Source organism: Oncorhynchus mykiss, chromosome Y, assembly GCF_013265735.2.
Source record: "Oncorhynchus mykiss isolate Arlee chromosome Y, USDA_OmykA_1.1, whole genome shotgun sequence".
NCBI lineage: Eukaryota > Metazoa > Chordata > Actinopteri > Salmoniformes > Salmonidae > Oncorhynchus > Oncorhynchus mykiss.
This window is the reverse complement of record NC_048593.1, coordinates 10,116,163-10,141,176: the sequence shown is the minus strand read 5'-3', so window position 1 is coordinate 10,141,176 and position 25,014 is coordinate 10,116,163. Positions and strand designations below refer to the sequence as shown.

Here is a 25,014-nt window from a genome sequence, read left to right as displayed (position 1 = left end):
TCCATTGTAGATTTTGCTTTATGTTTTGGATCATTGTCTTGTTGGAAGACAAATCTCCGTCCCAGTCTCAGGTCTTTTGCAGACTCCATCAGGTTTTCTTCCAGAATGGTCCTGTATTTGGCTCCATCCATCTTCCCATCAATTTTAACCATCTTCCCTGTCCCTGCTGAAGAAAAGCAATCCCAAACCATGATGCTGCCACCACCATGTTTGACAGTGGGGATGGTGTGTTCAGCTGTGTTGCTTTTACGCCAAACATAACGTTTTGCATTGTCTTTAAGAAATGGCTTTCTTCTTGCCACTCTTCCATAAAGGCCAGATTTGTGCAATATACGACTGATTGTTGTCCTATGGACAGAGTCTCCCACCTCAGCTGTAGATCTCTGCAGTTCATCCAGAGTGATCATGGGCCTCTTGGCTGCATCTCTGATCAGTCTTCTCCTTGTATGAGCTGAAAGTTTAGAGGGACCGCCAGGTCTTGGTAGATTTGCAGTGGTCTGATACTCCTTCCATTTCATTATTATCGCTTGCACAGTGCTCCTTGGGATGTTTAAAGCTTGGGAAATCTTTTTGTATCCAAATCTGGCTTTAAACTTCTTCACAACAGTATCTCGGACCTGCCTGGTGTGTTCCTTGTTCTTCATGATGCTCTCTGCGCTTTTAACGGATCTCTGAGACTATCACAGTGCAGGTGCATTAATACGGAGACTTGATTACACACAGGTGGATTGTATTTATCATCATTAGTCATTTAGGTCAACATTGGATAATTCAGAGATCCTCACTGAACTTCTGGAGAGAGTTTGCTGCACTGAAAGTAAAGGGGCTTAATATTTTGCACGCCCAATTTTTCAGTTTTTGATTTGTTAAAAAAGTTTGAAATATCCAATAAATGTCATTCCACTTCATGATTGTGTCCCACTTGTTGTTAATTCTTCACAAAAAAATACAGTTTTATATCTTTATGTTTGAAGCCTGAAATGTGGCAAAAGGTCGCAAAGTTCAAGGGGGCCGAATACTTTCGCAAGGCACTGTATATGTGAGTGAATGAGATGTTAGTAAAATTCCTGAACTAAGTGTGTTCATCATTCTAGATTGCATCCGGTAGCAACAAGAAGAAGCGCTGTGGTATGTGTGGACCCAAGAAGGACAGGAAGACACAGTACATATGCAGCAAGTGCAATAAATACCTATTCAACACACACACAAACTCTGTCCCTCATGTGGTGTTTAGACCAGCCTTAATTTGTGTTCAATGGGGCTCATTTATCATTTCCATAAAATGCTGTATGTAAAATGTGTCCTTCCAATTTGTTCAGTTCAAAGCAATAAACATCAATATTGATGAAAACCTTGTTTAATTTATATTTGTTCAAGATAAACATGATTTATTCCACCCATGTCTTGATTATAATATATTTTTTATTTACAAAAATCTAATTTTTTAAATAAAAAAACAGCCCTTTACTGATAAATGTAAGCTAGCAGAGTTAAATGGCAAATATTAACCATGTATGCTGTCTATATTGCTTGTAATTGATATAAGTCAACATCTAAGTATTAAGCATTAAGTATTTTTATGGAAAATGTCATAGCTTTATTGTTTTAAAAACCCAATAATTTTGAGGGTACATCAGACTTGCAAACATTGCGTAAATAACAAAAATATGAAACCACACAAGGGTTAATTGATGTTCAACAATGTTTTTGTTTGTTTGAGTGTTTATCGTGTTGTGGGTTCCCACACCCAATAAACGTATTTTAAAACTCAAACTCTCTCTCTCTCTATGGGCCCTGCTCTCTCTGTCTCTCTCTTACTTTCTCCCTCTCACTTTCTCCCTCTCTTCTGTTTCAGACAGCTTATTCTGGGATGAGAGGAGGCACACTGGGAGGCAAGACCTCCCTGTAGGGACATTACTGGGTCATAGGCTGGTGGCTAGATGACGGGCTCCATCCGCTCATTAGGTAACTAGAAAACCACAGGAGATACAGCAGAGAACACACACACACATACATACATACATACATACATACATACCCACAGACCTCCACATACACATTAATATTCTGTACCTCCCCACATGCACTCATGTGGGGTGGTACAGCAACACAAGCTAAATCCATGGTTAATTGAGGTATTTCTATTGAGCCAGGGTTTGCCACCTGTTCTGCTCCATGCGCAAATGTGACATTTAATATGTGATAATCCCCTGAATGCGATCGTCATGGTGATGGAGACACTGACGAGGCGAGGCTGACGTCGTGAAGGAGCCCTAAATTCTCCTTGTAGATGAGCACCTCAGTTCTCATCATCCTCTCCTCAGAGAGAGAGGGTAGATGGGGTGAGGTGGTTCAAGGGAGAGAGAGAGAGAAAGGGGGGGATGGAGAGGGAGGAGGGAGAGAAAGAGGGGGAGAAAGAAAGAGAGAGAGAAAGAGAGCTGGGGAGAGAGGGGGAGGGTGAAAGAGAGAGGGGGAAAGAGGGAATAAAACATGAAGGAAGAGAGAGACGGGCAGAAACAAAAATAATAAGCATAGACAGGCCGAGACAGAGAGGGTGAAAGCCAGAAAGAGAGAAAATGCCACAGCCATATCATGACAATACAAATCAAATCTAATTGGATTTTATTAACACTTGAGCCGTGCTGTGCTGTTCTCCACAGCTACTGACAGTAAAATGCTTCATCCTATCTCCTCTACTCTCAATGAGAACACTTCAAATCTCCATCTGTGACAATGCCTGGAATAAGAACTCAGATGAACCATGATCATTTGATGACTAACCGTGCCTGAGACGTGAAGACTCTTGTTATGCTTTAGAACTACATTAGAGCCAAGTTAGCATAGGCTTTAGAGCTACATTAGACTCGAGTTAGCCCAGTCTTTAGAGCTACATTAGACCCAAGTCAGTCTAGTCTTTAGAGATACATTAGACTCAATTTTGCCTAGGCTTTAGAGCTACAAACGACATCCCAAGCAGCGTCCTCAGAGCATGCGCAGGCCAGCTGGCTGGTGTGTTTACGGATGTATTCAATCAATGCCTATCCTAGTATGTTGTCCCCACATGATTCAAGATGCCCACCATTGTTCTTGTTCCCAAGAAAGCTAAGGTAACTGAACTAAATGACTATTGCCCTGATGCACTCACTTCTGTCATCCTGAAGTGCTTTGAGAGACTAGTCAAGGAGCATATCACCTCCACCCTACCTGATACCCTAGACCCACTCCAATTTGAATTTTCCATCCTCGTGATGCCATCTATTTTGTAAAGTGCACCAGTCCCTCCTGCTGCAAAGCACCCCCACAACATGATGCTGCCACCCCCGTGCTTCATGGTTGGGATGGTGTTCTTCGGCATGCAAGCCTCCCCCTTTTTCCTCCAAACATAATGATGGTCATTACGACCAATCAGTTCTATTTTTTTCATCAAACCAGAAGACATTTCTCCAAAAAATACGATCTTTGTCCCCATGTGCAGTTGCAAACCGTAGTCTGGCTTTTTTTATGGCTGTTTGGAGCAGTGGCTTCTTCCTTGTTGAGCGGCCTCTCGTTTTACTGTGGATATAAATACTTTTGTACCTATTTCCTCCAGCATCTTCACAAGGTCCTTTGCTGTTTTTCTGGGATTGATTTGCACTGTTCGCACCAAAGTATGTTGATCTATAGGAGACAGAACGTGTCTCCTTCCTGAGCGGTATGACGGCTGCGTGGTCCCATGGTGTTTATACTTGCATATTATTGTTTGTACAGATGAACGTGGTACCTTCAGGCATTTGGAAATTGCTCGCAAGGATAAACCAGACTTCTGGAGGTCTACAATTTATTTTCTGAGGTCTTGGCTGATTTCTTTTGATTTTCCCATGATGTCAAGCAAAGAGGCACTGGGTTTGAAGGTAGGCCCTGAAATACATCCATAGGTACACCTCCAATTGACTCAAATGATGGTAATTAGCCTATCAGAAGCTGCTAAAGCCATGACATCGTTTTCTGGAATATCCCAAGCTGTTTAATGGCACAGTCAACTTAGTGTATGTAAACTTCTGACCCACTGGAATTGCAATACAGTGAATTATAAGTGAAATAATCTGTCTGTAAACAATTGTTGGAAAAATTACTTGTGTCATGCACAAAGTAGATGTCCTAACCGACTTGCCAAAACTATAGTTTGTTAACAAGAAATGTGTGAGGTGGTTGAAACATGAGTTTTAATGACTCCATCTTAAGTGTATGTAATCAACTGTATCACTAGTCAGCTAAAATAACACATCTCGTCTCATATGTATATACTGTTCTATACCATCTACTGCATCTTGCCTATGCCTATCATTAGTCACATTAAAAAACGCCACTTTAATAATGTTTACATATCCTACATCACTCATCTCATATGTATATACTGCTCTATATCATCTACTGCATCTTGCCTATGCCGCACGGCCATCACTCATCCATATATGTACATATTCGTATTCACCCTTTACATTTGTGTGTATAAGGTAGTTCTTTAGAATACTTGTTGGTTATTACTCCATTGCCGAAACTAGAAGCACAAGCATTTCGCTACACTCGCATTAACATCTGCCAAACATGTGTATGTGACCAATAAAATGTGATTTGATTTACATTAGACCCAAGTCAGCATTGCCTTCTCTGAAAGACACACATACATTGAGCACCAGTGGAGCAGCTTTTTGGGGGGGTTTAAGTGCCTTCTGAAGTGCACAACAGCAGGCGATGGCATCTAGGATTTGATACCAGCAACCCTCCAAGTTGCCAGCTCACTTCCCGCCTGATCTTTCCAGTCAGACCCGGGATTCAAGCTGTCAAAATTCATGCTTGCTCGCCTTTCTAACCGCTAGGCTACTTGTCACACGACAAGTCACGAGTTACATTAGAGGACTTTCATCTTTCCACAAACACATTTCACCACATAAAACAATAGATATAACTGCAATACTGAATATAAGATTATTCATCATTATTTTAGGATTTGCTTGCATGTTAACTGCACTATAACATAGTTTTGTGTCAGGTTCACAGTGGGGTGCTACAGCGTGTAGAATATTTACCTTGGGCAGGTTGGGTTACAAAACTAGAAGTTTGAGGTGTAAGAGTGTAATCTGGTGGGTCTAGTAGCCTGCATGTGTGTTTGTGTTATAGGTGTGTGTGAGAGAGGTAAGGTGTGTGGGCGCTCTTACCTTCGTGGGTGAGGGGGTCTCTCTGACTGTGTCTGAGTCTGACCAGCGGTGTTTGATCTGGGAGGAGCTTGGTACACACTCACAGAATGTCTGCATGGAACAAACAAACAAACCGTTGCTGTTGTGTTTGTCGGTGTTGTTTTGATGTGCCAATATTACACTTTCAGCTCTAACACAAAAAAAGGCCAACGATTGGAACGCAAATGCAAGGTATATAACCTCTACAAATGCTCAATTATTGAAAATGAAGCACCAAAATCATGCTATTGTAAAATGATACAGTAACAACAAACATATAAAGAATAAGCCCATGACAGTACACAGACAGACACACACAGAACAACAGAAAATATACATTTAGTACATAACAGGAGGAGAACTGAGGAAGGATACCAGGAATAACTTTGTCTGTCCCAACAAAGATTTCATGTCCCTTCTAAGTCACTGCTGAGTGTGTCTTCAACTTCTCTGCAAAAGGTTACTGTGTGAGTGTGAGTGTGTGTGTGTGTGTGTGTGTGTGTGTCCGGTGAGTGTGTATGTGCGTGCGTGTTTCCAGTGAGTGTGTGTGTGTGTGTGCGCGTGCGTGTGTCCGGTGAGTGTGTGTGTGTGTGTGTGTGTGCGTGCATGTGTATTCGTGCATGTGTGTGCGTGCATGTGCATGTGTGCATGCGTATGTGACATGTGATGCGCATGTGACACGCGACGCGAGCAAGCGCTTGTGTGCTGCAGAAAGTTTAATGTAATTATGCTAGGGCTATGTCCTAGCTGATGGCATTGTAACTGCTTTAGGAGAGTACATGCTGTCCCTGACCTTCTACACACACCATTGACCTGACCAATTAGCCTAGAACCATAGAACAAACACACTCTCAGGACAAAGCTCAGTCCAGCCAACTAACACAATGCTGGTACAGACAGCGGATCCCTTACGGAAAAACCACATGAATTTCACGTGAACACGAGTGAACACGTGATCTTGTGTGATCTAATGTGATTTAACATGACAACATGTGAAGTAACATGTGTTAACATAAAGCCAAATGTGACAACGTGACCTGTTAGTTTTTCTTTAAGAACCCCTCCTGTTCTCCACTCATTACCTGTATTACCCTGTTTGAACTCGTTACCTGTATAAAAGACACCTGTCCACACACTCAATCAAACAGACTCCAACCTCGCCACAATGGCCAAGACCAGAAGGCTGTGTAAGGACATCAGGGATAAAATTGTAGACCTGCACAAGGCTGGGATGGGCTACAGGACAATAGGCAAGCAGCTTGGTGAGAAGGCAACAACTGTTGGCGCAATTATTAAAAATGGAAGAAGTTCAAGATGACGGTCAATCACCCTCAGTCTGGGGCGCCATGCAAGATCTCACCTCGTGGGGAATCAATGATCATGAGGAAGGTGGGGGATCAGCCCAGAACTACACGGCAGGACCTGGTCAATGACCTGAAGAGAGCTGGGACCACTGTCTCAAAGAAAATTAGTAACACACTACGCCGTCATGGATTAAAATCCTGCAGCGTACGCAAGATCCCCCTGCTCAAGCCAGCGCATGTGTCCAGGCCCGTCTGAAGTTTGCCAATGACTATCTGGACAATCCAGAGGAGGAATGGGAGAAGGTCATGTGGTCTGATGAGACACAAATAGTGGTCTAAACTCCACTCGCCGTGTTTGGAGGAAGAAGGAGGATGAGTACAACCCCAAGAACACCATCCCAACCGTGAAGCATGGAGGTGGAAACATCATTCTTTGGGGATGCTTTTCTGCAAAGGGGACAGGACGACTGCACCGTATTGAGCGGAGGATGGATGGGGCCATGTATCGCGAGATCTTGGCCAACAACCTCTTTCCCTCAGTAAGAGCATTGAAGATGGGTCGTGGCTGTGTCTTCCAGCATGACAACGACCTGAAACCCACAGCCAGGGCAACTAAGAAGTGGCTTCGTAAGAAGCATCTCAAGGTCCTGGAGTGGCCTAGTGAGTCTCCAGACCTGAACCCAATAGAAAATCTTTGGAGGGAGCTGAAAGTCCGTATTGCCCAGCGACAGCCCCGAAACCTAAAGGATCTGGAGAAGATCTTTATGGAGGAGTGGGCCAAAATCCCTGCTGCAGTGTGTGCAAACCTGGTCAAGAACTACAGGAAACGTATGATCTCTGTAATTGCAAACAAAGGTTTCTGTACCAAGTATGAAGTTCTGATTTTCTGATGTATCAAATACTTATGTCACGCAATAAAATGCAAATTAATTACTTAAAAATCATACAATGTGATTTTCTGAATTTTTGTTTTAGATTCCGTCTCTCACTGTTGAAGTGTACCTATGATAAAAATGACAGACCTCTACATGCTTTGTAAGTAGGAAAATCTGCTAAATCAGCAGTGTATCAAATACTTCTCCCCACTGTATGTATTAGACCTATGGATTATGGGATGCCTATTGCTAATTATTTTTGAATGCAAGGTATAACACATATTTTCGCTCTTCTCACTTACAGCATTTTGTTATTCTATTTAGGCCTAGCTGCCTGTTTTTTTTGTTATGAAAAAGACTACCATCATATATTCCCCAAAGCTATTACTAGGTTACTTTTGCCTTCTTGCAATGCAATACATCAACCACTAGAAACAGTGTGTCCACATGGTCTACGGGAGGATCAGCGCATTTTCACGTGAAGTTCAGTATTTATAAATGCCTACACTTTTTGGCTTGGCTAGCTAGTTGACCTGTCAGTCCATCTGCAAATTTGTGGGTCAAAACCACCATAAATTTGCAATAAAACTCCATGTTATCCAAAACAAAACCGCTGATAAAAAAAAGCACAATTAAAAACACTTGCAAATAATTAACTATGTACACATTTACAAGAGCTCTCTGCTTAGGCTGGCTACTAGGATCCCGTGGCAACTACAGAACAATGTACCATTTATACTAGATTGTCCGCACATGTACCCTAAAAGGTACCGACCACTACCATGTGAATTCTTATGTGTATTTGTATTTATTATGTAACTCCATTAGCTGCTGCCTTCCAATACATTCACAGAATTCACAACACACTAAGTGCCCTCAGGCCCCTACTCCACCACTACCACATATCTACAGTACTAAATCCATGTGTATGTCTGTGTATAGTGCGTGTGTTATTGTGTGTGTGTGTGTGTGTGTGCCTATGTTTGTGTCGCTTTACAGTCCCAGCTGTTCCATAAGGTGTTATTTTCTCAGTTTTTTTCATCTAATTTTACTGCTTGCATTAGTTACTTGATTTTGAATAGAGTTCCATGTAGTCATTGCTCTATGTAGTACTGTGCGCCTCCCATAGTCTGTTCTGGACTTGGGGACTGTGAAGAGACCTCTTGTGGCATGTCTTGTAGGGTATGTATGGATGTCCGAGCTGTGTGCCAGTACTTTAGACAGACAGCTCGGGGGATTCAACATGACCTCTCAAGTAGTGATGAAGTGAATCTCTCCTCCATTTTCAGACAGAAGAGATTGACATGCATATCACTAATATTAGCTCTCTGTGTCCATTCAAGGGCCAGCTGTGTTGCACTGTTCTGAGCCAATTGCAGTTTTCCTAAGTCCTTTTTTGTGCCACCTGACCACACGACTGAACAGTAGTCAATGTACGACAAAACTAGGGCCTGTAGGACCTGCCTTGTTGATAGTGCTGTTAAGAAGGCAGAGCAGCGCTTTATTATGGGCATACTTCTCCATATCTTAACTACTATTGTATCAATATGTTTTGACCATGAGAGTTTACAATCTAATGTTACTCCAAGCAGTTTAGGTATCTCAGGTAGCTCAATTTCCACATAATTTATTACAAGATTTAGTTGAGGTTAATAGCTTAGTGAATGTTGAATGTTTTGTCAAATACATTGCTTTTAGTTTTAGAAATATTTAGGGCTAACTTATTCCTTGCAACCCACTCCGAAACTAACTGCAACTCTTTGTTAAGTGTTGCAGTCATTTCAGTCACTGTAGTAGCTGACGTGTATAGTGTTGAGACATCCGCATCCATAGACACTCTGGCTTTACTCAAAGTCAATGGCATGTCATTAGTAAAAAATAACAAAAAAGCAAGAGGCCTAAGCAGCTACCCTGGGGAATTCCTGATTCTACCTGGATTATGTTCCAGAGGCTTCCATTAAAGAACACCCTCTGTGTTCTGTTAGACAAGTAACTCTTTATTCACATTATAGCAGGGGGTGTAAAGCCATAACGCATGTGTTTTTCCAGCAGCAGACTATGATAATGTCAAAAGCTACACTGAAGTCTAACAAGACAGCCCCTACAATCATTTTATCATACATTTATCTCAGCCAATCACCAGTCATTTGTGTAAGTGCTGTGCTTGTTGAGTGTCCTTCCCTATAAGCGTGCTGAAAGTCTGTTGTCAATTTGTTTACTGTGAAATAGCATTGTATCTGGTCAAACATTTTTTTCCAGAAGTTTACTAAGGGTTGGTAATAGGCTGATTTGGTCGGCTATTTGAGCCAGTAAAGTGGGCTTTACTATTCTTGGGTAGCGGAATGACTTTAGCTTCCCTCCAGGCCTGAGGGCACACATGTTCTAGTAGGCTTAAATTGAAGATATGGCAGATAGGAGTGGCAATATTGTCTGCTATAACCCTCAGTAATTTTCCATCCAGATTGCCAGTCCCTGGTAGCTTGACATTGTTGATGGACAACAATCATTTGTTCACCTCTTCCACACTGACTTTACAGAATTCAAAAGTACAATTCTTGTCTTTCATAATTTGGTCCGATACACTTGGATGTGTAGTGTCAGCGTTTGTTGCTGGCATGACATCCCTATGTTTGATTATCTTGCCAATGAATAAGTCATTAAAGTAGTTGGCAATATCAGTGGGCTTTGTGATGAATGAGCTATCTGATTCAATGAAGCTTTGGGGCATTTAAGGTGCCCAAAAGCATCTTACTATCCTTCTTTACATAATTTATCTTTGTTTCATAGTATAGTTTATTTTTATTTACATTAGTCACATGATTTCTTAATTTGCAGTACGTTTGCCAATCAGTTGGGCTGCCAGACGTATTTGCAATATCTTTTGTCTCATCCCTCTCAACCATACCATTTTTCAATTCCTCATCAATCTGCTGGGATTGAACAGTTTTCACAGTCATTTTCTTAATGGCTGCATGCTAATTAGTAACTGGAATAAGCAATTTCATAAATGTGTCAAGTGCAGCGTCTGGTTGCTCCTCATTACACACCATAGACCAGCAAATATTTATTACATCATCAACATATAAGGTACCTTTGTACCTTTGACCATTTTGTACAGCACGGAATAACGCTGTAACGTAACCATATTCTTATTTTTTAGTGTTTTATTTTTTTATGATTGTTTTCTACAAATGTTTTTCCTCTGACATTACAGAGTATTTTGTGTACACAAAATTAATGGTTCTAACTAGTACCAGATATGGGTTCTTTGGCTTGTAACCATAACAGAACCCTTTATGGTGCTATTTAGAACCCTTATTTGAAGGTTCAACAAAGAACCATGCTCATAAGGTTCTAAATAGAACCTGTACGGTGCTTTAAATAACCCTTCCCCAAGGTTCTATAAAATAATCATTACAAAAGGTTCTATATAGCACCAAGCGATATATAACTTTTTTATGTTTCTTTATAGAACCTTTATGGAGAAAGGTTCTTTATAGAACCATTCTCAATCTGAAATATTTTTTTTGTCGATCATTTTGAAGGCTTATACAGGTTTTTTTTCTTATTCTGGACGTATTATATTGTAAAAATGCTACAGGTGTTACTATTGTGTTAATTGAGAAGTTTAATGAAGGGAGCTACCTCTGGAACAGCTGTGAGTTCCTGAGAAAGGGATTGAGAACCACTGACTGATTTCGTCAAATATATTCAATTGACAAAACAACTTCATAGCCATAGTCATTTATAATAGAAAGTGGCATAACACAACACATTAGACAAACTAGAATGACACTCTCACTCACAGTTGCACAAAAAGAGCTGGGCATAAACCAACACCCCAAAATACAGTGCCTTGCGAAAGTATTCGGCCCCCTTGAACTTTGCGACCTTTTGCCACATTTCAGGCTTCAAACATAAAGATATAAAACTGTATTTTTTTGTGAAGAATCAACAACAAGTGGGACACAAGTGGAAGTGGAACGACATTTATTGGATATTTCAAACTTTTTTAACAAATCAAAAACAGAAAAATTGGGCGTGCAAAATTATTCAGCCCTTTACTTTCAGTGCAGCAAACTCTCTCCAGAAGTTCAGTGAGGATCTCTGAATGATCCAATGTTGACCTAAATGACTAATGATGATAAATACAATCCACCTGTGTGTAATCAAGTCTCCGTATAAATGCACCTGCACTGTGATAGTCTCAGAGGTCCGTCAAAAGCAGAGAGCATCATGAAGAACAAGGAACACACCAGGCAGGTCCGAGATACTGTTGTGAAGAAGTTTAAAGCCGGATTTGGATACAAAAAGATTTCCCAAGCTTTAAACATCCCAAGGAGCACTGTGCAAGCGATAATATTGAAATGGAAGGAGTATCAGACCACTGCAAATCTACCAAGACCTGGCCGTCCCTCTAAACTTTCAGCTCATACAAGGAGAAGACTGATCAGAGATGCAGCCAAGAGGCCCATGATCACTCTGGATGAACTGCAGAGATCTACAGCTGAGGTGGGAGACTCTGTCCATAGGACAACAATCAGTCGTATATTGCACAAATCTGGCCTTTATGGAAGAGTGGCAAGAAGAAAGCCATTTCTTAAAGATATCCATAAAAAGTGACGTTTAAAGTTTGCCACAAGCCACCTGGGAGACACACCAAACATGTGGAAGAAGGTGCTCTGGTCAGATGAAACCAAAAGTGAACTTTTTGGCAACAATGCAAAACGTTATGTTTGGCGTAAAAGCAACACAGCTGAACACACCATCCCCACTGTCAAACATGGTGGTGGCAGCATCATGGTTTGGGATTGCTTTTCTTCAGCAGGGACAGGGAAGATGGTTAAAATTGATGGGAAGATGGATGGAGCCAAATACAGGACCATTCTGGAAGAAAACCTGATGGAGTCTGCAAAAGACCTGAGACTGGGACGGAGATTTGTCTTCCAACAAGACAATGATCCAAAACATAAAGCAAAATCTACAATGGAATGGTTCAAAAATAAACATATCCAGGTGTTAGAATGGCCAAGTCAAAGTCCAGACCTGAATCCAATCGAGAATCTGTGGAAAGAACTGAAAACTGCTGTTCACAAATGCTCTCCATCCAACCTCACTGAGCTCGAGCTGTTTTGCAAGGAGGAATGGGAAAAAATGTCAGTCTCTCGATGTGCAAAACTGATAGAGACATACCCCAAGCGACTTACAGCTGTAATCGCAGCAAAAGGTGGCGCCACAAAGTATTAACTTAAGGGGGCTGAATAATTTTGCACGCCCAATTTTTCAGTTTTTAATTTGTTAAAAAAGTTTGAAATATCCAATAAATGTTGTTCGACTTCATGATTGTGTCCCACTTGTTGTTGATTCTTCACAAAAAAATACAGTTTTATATCTTTATGTTTGAAGCCTGAAATGTGGCAAAAGGTTGCAAAGTTCAAGGGGGCCGAATACTTTCGCAAGGCACTGTATATAAGCTGCCTCCCCCACACATGCCATCCCCCTTTTGTGAATTGTAAAGAACCCTTGAGGAACCCACATTTTTGTTGTGTGTAAAATGATCTACTACTATGTATTGACTTATTTTTCATTCTTTATGCATTGTGAACTGTGAATCATTGTAATGTTTGTTTATGTTCCAATTGATCCTGCAATGGATGGGTTGCCAACTGGCGATTTGACACGAAAATAAAATGTAATTCATTCATTGATTCACTCATTCATTCTTGCACACATACAGTACACTCCCCATGCCCCCCGCTGTGTTTGTGGCTGTGGGATTAAAATGTGACGTGGGTGAGGGTGTGACTTTGTTTGTTTGCTCTGTGTTTGCCTCGACCTAATCTAGCTCCAAAACAGCAAGGGATTTACACCTAAAAGCATATTTTTGGCTTTTATTGGTTGGACCTGGCAGACAGGATTCAATCTGATGAACTGAGATTCAGGCTGGCTGTGAGAAGTGGCAGATCTTATAGTCAATGTGAGCAGGAAGGGGCAGTGTGTGTGTGTGTGTGTGTAACTTGTGATTTAAAAACATTGGGTGAAAAAATGTGTCGTGGGACAGTGTGTTTGGTTTGTTTGAGATAGGTGTGTGTGCGTGTGTGCACGGAGAGGTGAGGTGAGTTTTAGCTTACTGCTCGCTAATCCAATCTCAAGGAAGAGGCTTAGCACACATTCAGTCCTGGGTATATCATTTACCGGGACAGGGCTCAATAGGTGGGAGGGAGAGAGGGATGGAGGGGGAGAGAGAGATAGAAGGAGAGCATAGCGTAGACAAAGACAGAAGTCAAAGACCAGAAAAAAACTAGTTTTCCATAGACATTAGGGAAAACTTTTGTTGCACAACAAATTCAATTCCAATTAAATTCCCTCTCCCTGTAAATTGAATAAAATTCCATACAAATTCCATGTCAGTCTGTGAATTCAGATTCAATTAAATTCAATTCCAATGTTAAGTAAATTCCAATAATTAAATTCCCAATTCAATATTATCCCAACAATTTCACGCATTCAAATTCAATTCCGCCAGGCTTTAAGGCTGATCATGTCACTATTGAGACAGCCTAGCTATACTGGAAATATGTGTACAGATCCTTGCAACATGAGGCCATGCATTATCATGCTTAAACATGAGGTGATGGTGGCGGATGAATGGCATGACAATTGGCCTCAGGATCTCATCATGGTATCTCTATACGTTCTAATTACCATCGATGAAAATGTATTTGTGTTTGTTGGCTGTAGCTTATGTCTGCCAATACCATAACCCCACCTCCACCATGGGGCAATCTGTTCACAACATTGACATCAGTAAACTGCTCACCCACACGTCACCATGCATGCTGCCATCTACCCAGTACAGATGAAATTGGGATTCATCCGTGAAGAGCACACTTCCTCAGCATGCCAGTGACCATCAAAGGTGAGCATTTGCCCACTGAAGTTGGTTACCACGCTGAACTGCAGTCTGGTCAAGACGTTGGTCCGACAAGCATTCAGCTGAGCTTCCCTGAGATGGTTTCTGACAGTTTGTACAGAAATTCTTCGGTTGTGCAAACCCACAGTTTCATCAGCTGCCTGCGGGCTGGTCTCAAACAATCCCTTGGGTGACCAAGCCGGATGTGGAGATTATCGTCTGGCGTGGTTACACATGGTCTGTGGTTGTGAGGCCGGTTTGACATACTGGAACATTCTGTAAAACAACGTTGGCGGCAGCTTATGGTAGAGAAATTAACATTACATTCTCTGGCTATTACATGCTCCCTCAAAACTTTAGACATATGTGTCATTGTGTTGTGTGATGAAACTGCACACTTTAGAGTGGACTTTTATTGTCCCCTGCACAAGGTGCACCTGTGTAATGATCATGCTGTTTAATCAGCTTCTTGTTATGCCACATCTTTCAGGTGGATGGATTATCTTGGAAAAGGAGAAATGCTCACTAACAGGGCAGTTAACACATTTGTGCACAGAATTTGTGCAACAATTTGAGAAATATGCTTTTGGTGCATATGGAACATTTCTGGGATCTTTTATTTCAGCTCATGAAACATTTTTCATGTTGCGTTTATAGTGTTGTTCAGTGTACAATTTACAGCCCAGGTCACACATACCTGATAGCTTTATCTCAAACCTAAACAGGTGTGGTTAGTTTTTGCCTCTTAATTGAGCGGAATGGTTTAGACCTTGGAGTGTTGTTTGTTACATTACTATTCAATTTCATTCCGAAGCGTATTCTAGATGAGTATTTAAGATTGATTTGATGAGTTTCTACATTATGTTGGCATGTATTTTGAGGCGAATCTACTGAATTCTTACATTGGTTTTTTAATCCGCCTGCCTTTTCCTTAGATATCTTGGATCAGCTCAATAGTCCGTGAGACATCATCCTCTAGTAGTAAACAAACTCTGTGTGAGCCCACTAGCCACACACACACACACACACAACCCGCTAGCTACACTTTCCTTAAGCCCACACTGGAGAAATAAAGATATAAAAAACATAGACCTACACACGATCTGAATGTGAATACGTTGACAAGCGGGCTGTGGTGGTGTAAGTGAGTTATTTGTGTTGTTTGCTGTTGCAGTGAAAGTAGGAGCTGAATGTGAATAGGTTTAAAGGAACTGAAGGCCCCTCTGTGTAACTGTTTGTGGTCACTGTAAAATTAATAGCTCAGTGAGAATGGTTTTAAATGAGTTCCAGGCACCACTATTACCCTCTATTGTGTTTGTACTGTGTTTTCCGTGGCTCCATCAAAATAGAGGGTTATGGGATGCAGATTCAAGGCTTTTATTCTTCTGACTACACCAGGGGCAACTCAAACACTGCACGCATGACCACCTGCATACTTTGTGCAAAGAAACATGCAGAGAATCTGAATCACTTAGGATCAACATACATACATGAATACACAACTAGATGGGAAAATGGGAATACTTGTCTCCTTTAAACACACACACATGCACACAAACACACATACACACACACACACACACACACACACACACACACACACAAACATACACAAGCAGGCAGGCATGCAAATACACAAACAGGCAGGGAGGCACGCACACACACACACACACACACACACATGTGCACACACACACACACACGCACACGTAAATAGACCACCAATGTCTCTTTGCAGTTCACAAGTGTTTTTTCCTCTTTCAATGATCATTAAAATGTAGGGGAAAATATTTATGGGATGCTGTTTGTGCCCAGCTCTTTTTGTGCAACTTTGAGTGAGAGTGTCATTACAGTTGATCTAATCTGTTGAGTTATGCTATTACATGTTACACTGTACATGATTATAGTCTGTAATGGTGTCTTGTGTCAATTGAGAGCAGTTATCTAAGTAAGTACTTTTCAAATTCTCACTTTAGGGACCTCCAGCTGTTCCAGAGCTAGCATACCTGACTCAACTTGCTACTAAAAAAAATAATATAATCTATGGAACTTTAACCTTTTGTAACTAGGGGGCAGTATTTTCATTTTTGGATAAAAAATGTTCCCGTTTTAAACGCTAATTTTTGTCACGACAAGATGCTTGACTATGCATATAATTTGCTTTGGACTGCTTTGGATAGAAAACACTCTGACGTTTCCAAAACTGCAAAGATATTGTCTGTGAGTGCAACATAACTGATGTTACAGGCGAAACCCAGATAAAAATCCAACCAGGAAGTGCCCTATATTTTGAAAGCCCTGCAATGACTCCTTATATGGCTGTGAATGGGCTACGAATGAGCTTACGCTTTCTACGTATTCCCCAAGGTGTCTACAGCATTGTGACGTCTTTTTACCCATTTATGTTGAAGAATAGCCGTAAGGGACTACATTGAGCATGTGGTCACATGATGGCTCCCGCAGAAAATCTTGCGTAAAGTACTGAGGTAGCCATTATTCCAATCGCTTCTAATGAGAAACCAATTGTCCCGACGGATATAGTATTGAATAGATATGTGAAAAACACCTTGAGGATTGATTCTAAACAACGTTTGTCATGTTTCTGTCGATATTATGGAGCTAATTTGGAAAAAAGTTTGGCGCTGTAGTGACCGCATTTTCCGGTCGATTTCTCAGCCAAACGTGAAGAACAAACTGGAGCTATTTCGCCTACAAAAATAATATTTTTGGAAAAAAGGAACATTTGCTATCTAACTGGGAGTCTCCTGAGTGAAAACATCTGAAGTTCTTCAAAGGTAAATTATTTAATTTGATTGCTTTTCTTATTTTCGTGGAAATGTTGCCTGCTGCTAGCAGAGCATAATGCTATGCTAGGCTATGATAAACTTACACAAATGCTTGTCTAGCGTTGGCTGTAAAGCATATTTAGAAAATCTGAGATGACAGTGTGATTAACAAAAGGCTAAGCTGTGTCTTAATATATTTCATTTGTGATTTTCATGAATAGGAAGATTTTCTAGGAAGATATATGTCCGCTGCTTTATGCTAATTAGTTTGAGGCTATGGTTACGCTCCCGGATCCGGGTTTGAGAGTCGCAAGAACAGTTTAATATGGCTACTAAACCAGAATATTAAAAAACCCAGTATGGTTCTACAAAGAACCTTTGAGATTAAGAAATATTTTTTATAGAACCTTAGGGAAGGGTTCCATATAGCACCAAAATGGGTTCTGCTATGGTTACAAGCCAAATAACGCTTATTTGGCACTATTTTAGAACCATTTGTTTTTAGTGTGTATGAAAGGATGAAAGAACAGACTGAAGACACAGGGTAGAGATATGTTCCATTCATATGGATGTCACACACATGTCCCGGAACCAAACTGCTTGATTGCAGACCTGTTGCACGCCCCAAAAGAAGGGTTCTATTTAGAACCAGATAGGGGTTACTTGGCGTGTAACCATAGTGGAACCCTTTTTGGTGCTATATAGAACCCTTTATTGAAGGTTCAATAAAGAACCATGTTCATGAGGTTCTAAATGGAACCTGTATGGTGCTATAAAGAAACCTTTCCTAAGGTTGAGTAGACACTGTATGTATTCTCCCCCTGAGTCGATACATGTTAGAAACACCCTTGGCAGCGATTCTTTGGTAAGTTTCACACCTGTGTTGTGCAATATTTGCCCATTATTCTTTTCAAAATTATTCAAGCTCTGTCAAGGTTTTGGGGATCATGGCTTGACAGCAATTTCCAAGTGTTGCCATAGATTTTCAAGCAGATTTAAGTCAAAGCTGTAACTTGGCCACTCAGGAACATTCATTGTGTTCTTGGTAAGAAACTCCAGTGTAGATTAGGCTTTGTGTTGTAGGTTGTTGTCCTGCTGAAAGGTACATTTGTCTCCCAGTGTCTGGTGTAAAGCACACTGAAGCAGGTTTTCCTCTAGGATTTTGCCTGTGCTTAGCTGCATCCCGTTTCTTTTCCTCCTGAAAAACTACCCAGTCTTTGCCAATGACAAGCATACCCATACCATGACGCAGCCACCACAATGCTTGAAAATATGGAGGCAGTTACTCAGTGATGTGTTGTGTTGGAATTTCCCCAAACATAAGGCTTTGCATTTAGGCCTCCAAAAAAAATGTATCCCCTTGCCATGTTTTTTTGTTGTTGCATGTTTTGGAATACTTTTACTCAGTATATTTGTATTATTTGTCACTTAGGGCATTATTGTGGAGTCATTACAATGTTGTTGATCCACCTTCAGTTTTCACCCACCACAGCCAATGAACTCTGTAGCTGTTTTAAAAACACCAGTGGCCTCATGGTGACATCCCTAAGCAGTTTCCTTCCTGTCCTGCCGCTCAGTTCAGAAGGAACGACTGCATCTTTGACGAGTCTGGCTGGTTTAATAAATTATCCACAGCATATTTACTCATTTGACCAAGAAATATTCAATGTCTAATTTGTTATTGTAACCTGTATACTAATCACTGCCATTCTTTATGGGGCTTTTAAAAATCTGATGTATGTATGGGGGACAGAGGCAGGGTTAGTCATAAAAAAATGATGTCAACCCCTATTATCTACACAGAGTCAGTCCATATAATTTATTATGTGATTTGTTAAGCCAAATGTTACTTCTGAACTAATTTAGGCTTGCCTAAACAAAGGGGGTGAATACTTAAGCAATTCATTTATTTGAGTTATTTCATTTGTATTCATTTGTGGAGTATTCTGTGGAGATCAATGACAAAAAATTACACTTGCATATATTTCAATCCCAATTTTTCAAAACAACAAAATGTGAGAGAGAAAAAAAAGTTCAAGGGGGTGTAGACTTTCTATAGGGTGAAAAGGGGGTTCTGCTATGGTTATATAGACCCCCTTTTTTTAATGGTTCCTTATATAACGTTTATGGAGAATGGTTCTATAAAGAACCTTTCTAAATCTGAAAAGTTCTTTGTAGATCATTTTGAAGAACCACATTTTTTTAATTATTTTTATTCTGGTCAGCCATATTATATTGTTAAAATTCCTATAAGGACTATTGTGTTCATTAAAGATGCACTATGCAGAAATCTCTCTGCCATTTCCTGGTTTCTAAAATTCTAATAGTTCATCTAATTTCAGTTTGTGACAAAACACGCAAGCATAGTGTAGATAATAAATGTACCATCTAAACCTAAATATTGTATTTTCAAATATTTGAAGCTGGTGTACAAAACCGAAAGTTAAACAAACAAAACTTAAGAAGAGGAATCATAGAAATAGCACTCACATAAAATAGCTACTGCTTCTTAGACTTGCTTTCATTGAACGTGACAGATCTACATACATTTCTATTTGGTCAGGTAACCCAAAAAGTTGCATGTTGCAGATTGATCAAATATACTTAATCAAACAACCTCTGGAAGAACTGGGAGATCCTGGGAAGAGAATCACTGACTGATGTAGTCAGCCATTCTGAGTTGAAACAAGGCCATAGAGGACTCTTTCACAAGACACCATAACTGGCTACAGCCATATACAATGTGCAATGGCATAACACAACACATTGGAGAAACAGGAAAGACACTCTCACTCATGGTGACACAAAAAGAGCTGTGCGCAAACCAACCCCCAAAATATTTGAATGAGCCACCTACCCTACATCTTAATGATCACTTAAAGAGCTAAGAACTCTTTTGTGAAATGTAAATAACCATTAAAGAGGTCAGAGGTTTCTTTCAGTTATTGTAGTTCCACATAAAAACCCCATCCTGCCCAAAGAACCTTATACAAGTACATGTGAGTATAGCTAGATGGTAGACTGTCCTTCTCTCGGCACATATCAAAGCTGCAGACTAAAGCTAAATCTAGACATGGTTTCCTCTAGTGTAATCGCTCTTCTTTCACCCCAGCTGCAAAACTAACCCTGATTCAGATGACCATGCTACCCATGCTAGATTACAGAGACATAGTTTATAGATTGGCAGGTAAGGGTGCTCTCGAGTGGCTAGACGTTCTTTACCATTCGGCCATCAGATTTGCCACCAATGCTCCTTATAGGACAACACTGCACTCTATACTCCTCTGTAAACTGGTCATCTCTGTTTACCCGTCGCAAGACCCACTGGTTGATGCTTATTTATAAAACCCTCTTAGTCCTCACTCCCCCTATCTGAGATATCTACTGCAGCCCTCATCCTCCACATACAACACCTGTTCTGCCAGTCACTTTCTGTTAATAAATGTCCCCAAAGCACACACATCCCTGGGTAGCTCATCTTTTCAGTTTGCTGCAGCTAGAACGAGCTGCAACAAACACTCAAACTGGACAGCTTAATCTCGATCTCTTCAATCAAAGACTCAATCATGGACACTCTTACTGATAGTTGTGGCTGCTTTGCGTGATGTATTGTTGTCTCTACCTTCTTGCCCTTTGTGCTGTTGTCTTTGCCCAATGATGTTTGTACCATGTTTTGTGCTTCTGCCATGTTGTGTTGCTACCATGTTGTTGTCATGTTGTGTTCTACCATGTTGTTGTCATGTTGTGTTCTACCATGCTCTGTTGTCATGTGTTGCTGCCTTGCTATGTTGTTGTCTTAGGTCTCTCTTTATTTAGTGTTGTGTTGTCTCTTTTGTCGTGATGTGTGTTTTGTCCTATATTTATATATATATAAAAAAATAAAATAAAAAATCCCCCGTCCCCGCAGGAGGCCTTTTGGTAGGCCGTCATTGTAAATAAGAATTTGTTCTTAACTGACTTGCCTAGTTAAAGAAATGTTAAAAATAAATAAATAAATTACGAACCCTCAATTTTTAGTGTGTGGGTCTTTTGCCTGTTCCTCTCTCAGGTTTGTTTTTTATACCTCTGAGGGATAGAGGAGTGCATGTATGGTACATCTGGCGACCACTATGGACCCAAAATGACCCCCCACATTCTTAAACACTCGGCATTTTTAAAAATACATTTGTAATGAAGTCATAAACACAAATGGTCCTGCCTTGACACATTCAGCAGGCTTGAATTCTCCTGGTGAAATATAAATGCACGAGCAGCACTTCTCCGACAGTAAAAACATCTTCATCACAACATGAGGGCCCTTCAAAAGAGGCTGCCCACATTAATGTTGCTGCTGCCTCTGCGTGTGCGCACCCACTTAATCAAGCACACGCACATGTGTACACACAATTGATCTGAGACACATACATTACAAACACAGAGACACACGCACACACGCACACACACACACCACAAACCCACAGATACATATGCATAGACACACACACACACACACACACACACACACACACACACACGTCTATGATAGCCCTTCAGAAGAAGCTTCATAATCCCTTCCCTCTACATTGTTTCTGGTAAATAGTACACACATAAACAAGCATTCCTATCAAGGAGGCCATACATATGCAGTACCAATCAAAAGTTTGGACACCTACTCAGTCAAGGGTTTGTCTTTATTTTTACTATTTTCTACATTGTAGAATAATAGCGAAGACATCAACACAATTACATAACACATACGTAATAATTTACTAAACAAAAAAGCGTTAAACAAATCAAACTGTATTTTAGATTCTTCAAAGTAGCCATCCTTTGCCTTTACGACAGCTTTGAACTTCTTCGCATTCTCGCAACCAGCTTCACATGAAATGCTTTTCCAACAGTCTTGAAGGAGTTCCCAAATATGCTGAGTACTTGTTGGCTGCTTTTCCTTCACTCTGCCATCCAACTCATTGCAAACCACCTGAATTTGTGGTGATTGTGGAGGCCAGGTCATCTGAAGCAGGACTCCATCACTCTCCTTCTTGGTTAAATAGCCCTTACACAGCCTGGAGGTGTGTTGGGTCATTGTCCTGTTGAAATAAAATGACAGTCCCACTAAGAGCAAACCAAATGGGATGACGTATCTCTGCAGAATGCTGTGGTAGCCATGCTGGTTAAGTGTTCCTTGAAATCTAAATAAATCACAGACAGTGTCACTGGCAAAGCACACGCACACACATCACACCTCCTTCTCCATGGGAACCACACATGCGGAGATCATCTGTTCACCTACTCTGCATCTCACAAAGACACAGTGGTTTGCACCAAAAATCGCAAATTCGGACTCATCAGACCAAAGAAAGATTTCCACCGGTCTAATGTTCGTTGCATGTGTGTCTTGGCCCAAGCAAGTCTCTTCTTTTTAGTGGTGTCCTACTAGTGCTTTCTTTGCAGCAATTTGACCATGAAGGCCTGATTCACGCAGTCTCCTCTTCTGAACACTTGATGTTGAGATGTGTCTGTTACTTGAACTCTGTGAAGCATTTATTTGGGCTGCAATTTCTGAGGCTAGTAACGCTAATGAACTTATCCTCAGCAGCAGAGGTAACTATGCGTCTTCCTATCCTGTGGCAGTCACCATGAGAGCTAGTTTCATCAGAGCGCTTAATGGGTTTTGTGACTGCACTTGAAGAAACTTTCAAAGTTCCTGAAATGTTCCGGATTGACTGACTTTCAGGTCTTGGAAAATGGACTGTCATCAAGGCAAAGGGTGGCTACTTTAAAGAATCTCAAATACAAAATACATTTTGATTTGTTTAACACTTTTTTGGTCATGATTCCATATGTGTTATTTCATAGTTTTGATTTCTTCACTATCATTCCACAATGTAGAAAATAGTAAAAATAAAGAAAAACAGGAAACTTCACAGGCTCCAGCTCTCCATTCTTTCAGCACTTCAAATCAAATTGTATTAGTCACATGTGCCGAATACAACAGGCTTAGACCTTACAGTGAAATGCTTAGTTAGGAGCCCCTAACCAACAAAGCAGGCTTTTATTCTCTATTTTGGTTAGTCCAGGGTGTGACTAAGGTGGGCATTCTAGTTTCTTTATTTCTATTTTTTCTGTTTCAATGTGTTTGGCCGGGTGTGGTTCTCAATCTCACTCCCTCTTCTTCAGACGAGCGTGACAGATACAGAGTCAATGTGTGGGGGCACCGGTTATTTGAGGTATTATGTAGTATGTACATGTTCAAGCTGATTAGTTGTTCAGCAGTCTTATGGCTTGGGGGTAGAAGCTGTTTAGAATCCTCTTGGACATAGACTTGGCGCTCCGGTACTGCTTTCCATGCGGTAGCAGAGAGAACAGTCTATGACTAGGGTGGCTGGAATTTTTAGGGCCTTCCTCTGACACTGCCTGGTATAGAGGTTCTGGATGGCAGGAAGTTTGGCCCCAATGATGTACTGGGACGTACACACTACGCTCTGTAGTGCCTTGCAGTTGGAGGCCGAGCAGTTGCCATACCAGGCAGTGGTGAAAACAGTCAGAAGGCTCTGGTGCAGCTGTAGAACCTTTTGAGGATCTGAGTACCCATGCCAAATCTTTTCAGTCTCCTGAGGGGGAATACGTTTTGTCGTGCCCTCTTCATGACTGTCTTGGTGTGCTTGGACCATGTTAGTTTGTTGGTGATGGAACTGGAAGGAACTGGAAGCTCTCAACCTGCTCCACTGCAGCCCCGTCAATGAGAATGGGGGTGTGCTCGGTCCTCTTTTTCCTGTAGTCCACAATCATCTCCTTTGTCTTGATCACGTCTTGATCACGTTGAGGGAGAGGTTGTTGTCCTGGCACCACACGGCCAGGTCTCTGACCTCCTCCTTACAGGCTGTCTCGCCTTCAGCCTCCACTTCAAGTTCCCTTCTGAAAGAGCCATAAATAAATACACACAAGCACATACACACACACGCACACTTATTTTTGCCTTTATTTAACTAGGCAAGTCAGTAGGATCTATTTTCCTGAATCTTCCTGACAGTCTTCCTGACTGACGTGCCCAAAGTAAACTGCCTGTTACTCAGGCCCAGAAGCCAGGATATGCATATGAATTGTAGCATTGGATAGAAAACAAGTTGAACTTTCTAGAAATGTTAAACTAATGTTTGAGACTATAACACAATGGATATGGCAGGCGAAATTAAAAAGAAAAAACACCAGAATTGGAGATTAATGGAAAGCTATGGGTTCTATGTAATTCCAGCTCCCAGATTGCAATTCCTATGACTTTCACTAGCTATCAACAGTCTTTGTTCATTGTTTCAGGCTTGTTTCTTCAAAACGACTAAGAATTTTGAGCTTTTGTACAAAGACTACCAGTTCAATATCAGTCTGTTGGCGAGATGAAGAAGACACACAGTTATTCATTTTAATTTTCTATTGAACATACTTCTTTCCATATGAAATATTATAGTTTATTTACATTTTAGGATACCTGAGGATTAAATAGAAAAGTAGTTTGTCTTGTTTGAACAAAGTTTAGCGGTAGCATTTGGACTCCTGAAATCGATGGCGCCTACTAAACTGACTTTTTTGGATATAAAGAAGGATTTTATCTAACAAAACAACCATTCATGTTGTAGCTGGGACCCTTGGGATTGCAAACAGAGGAAGATTTTCAAAAGTAAGATATTTATTTAATTGCTATTTTATGAAGCCTGTGCTGGTTGAAAAATATGTTGTTGTTGGGCACAGTCCTCAGACAATCGCATGGTATGCTTTCGCTGTAAAGCCTATTGTAAATCGGACAACGCAGTTAGATTAACAAGAATGTAAGCTTTTAAATGATATGAAATACTTGTATGTTCATGAATGTTTAATATTACGATTATTTATTTGAATTTCGCCCCCTCCAATTTCACCGGATGTTGTCGACAGTTGTCCTGCTGACGG

General features: G+C 40.8%; 1 protein-coding gene across 1 annotated transcript in view; it reads right to left on the bottom strand.

The window, feature by feature from the left end:
- Window positions 1–25,014, bottom strand: part of LOC110509604 (fibrinogen C domain containing 1) — a 245,602-nt gene that overhangs the window by 168,592 nt on the left and 51,996 nt on the right. The window contains exon 2 of the mRNA XM_021590592.2: window positions 5,196–5,285. Coding sequence (XP_021446267.1) covers window positions 5,196–5,285 — 90 coding nt within the window. The remainder of the gene's footprint in view (window positions 1–5,195; window positions 5,286–25,014) is intronic.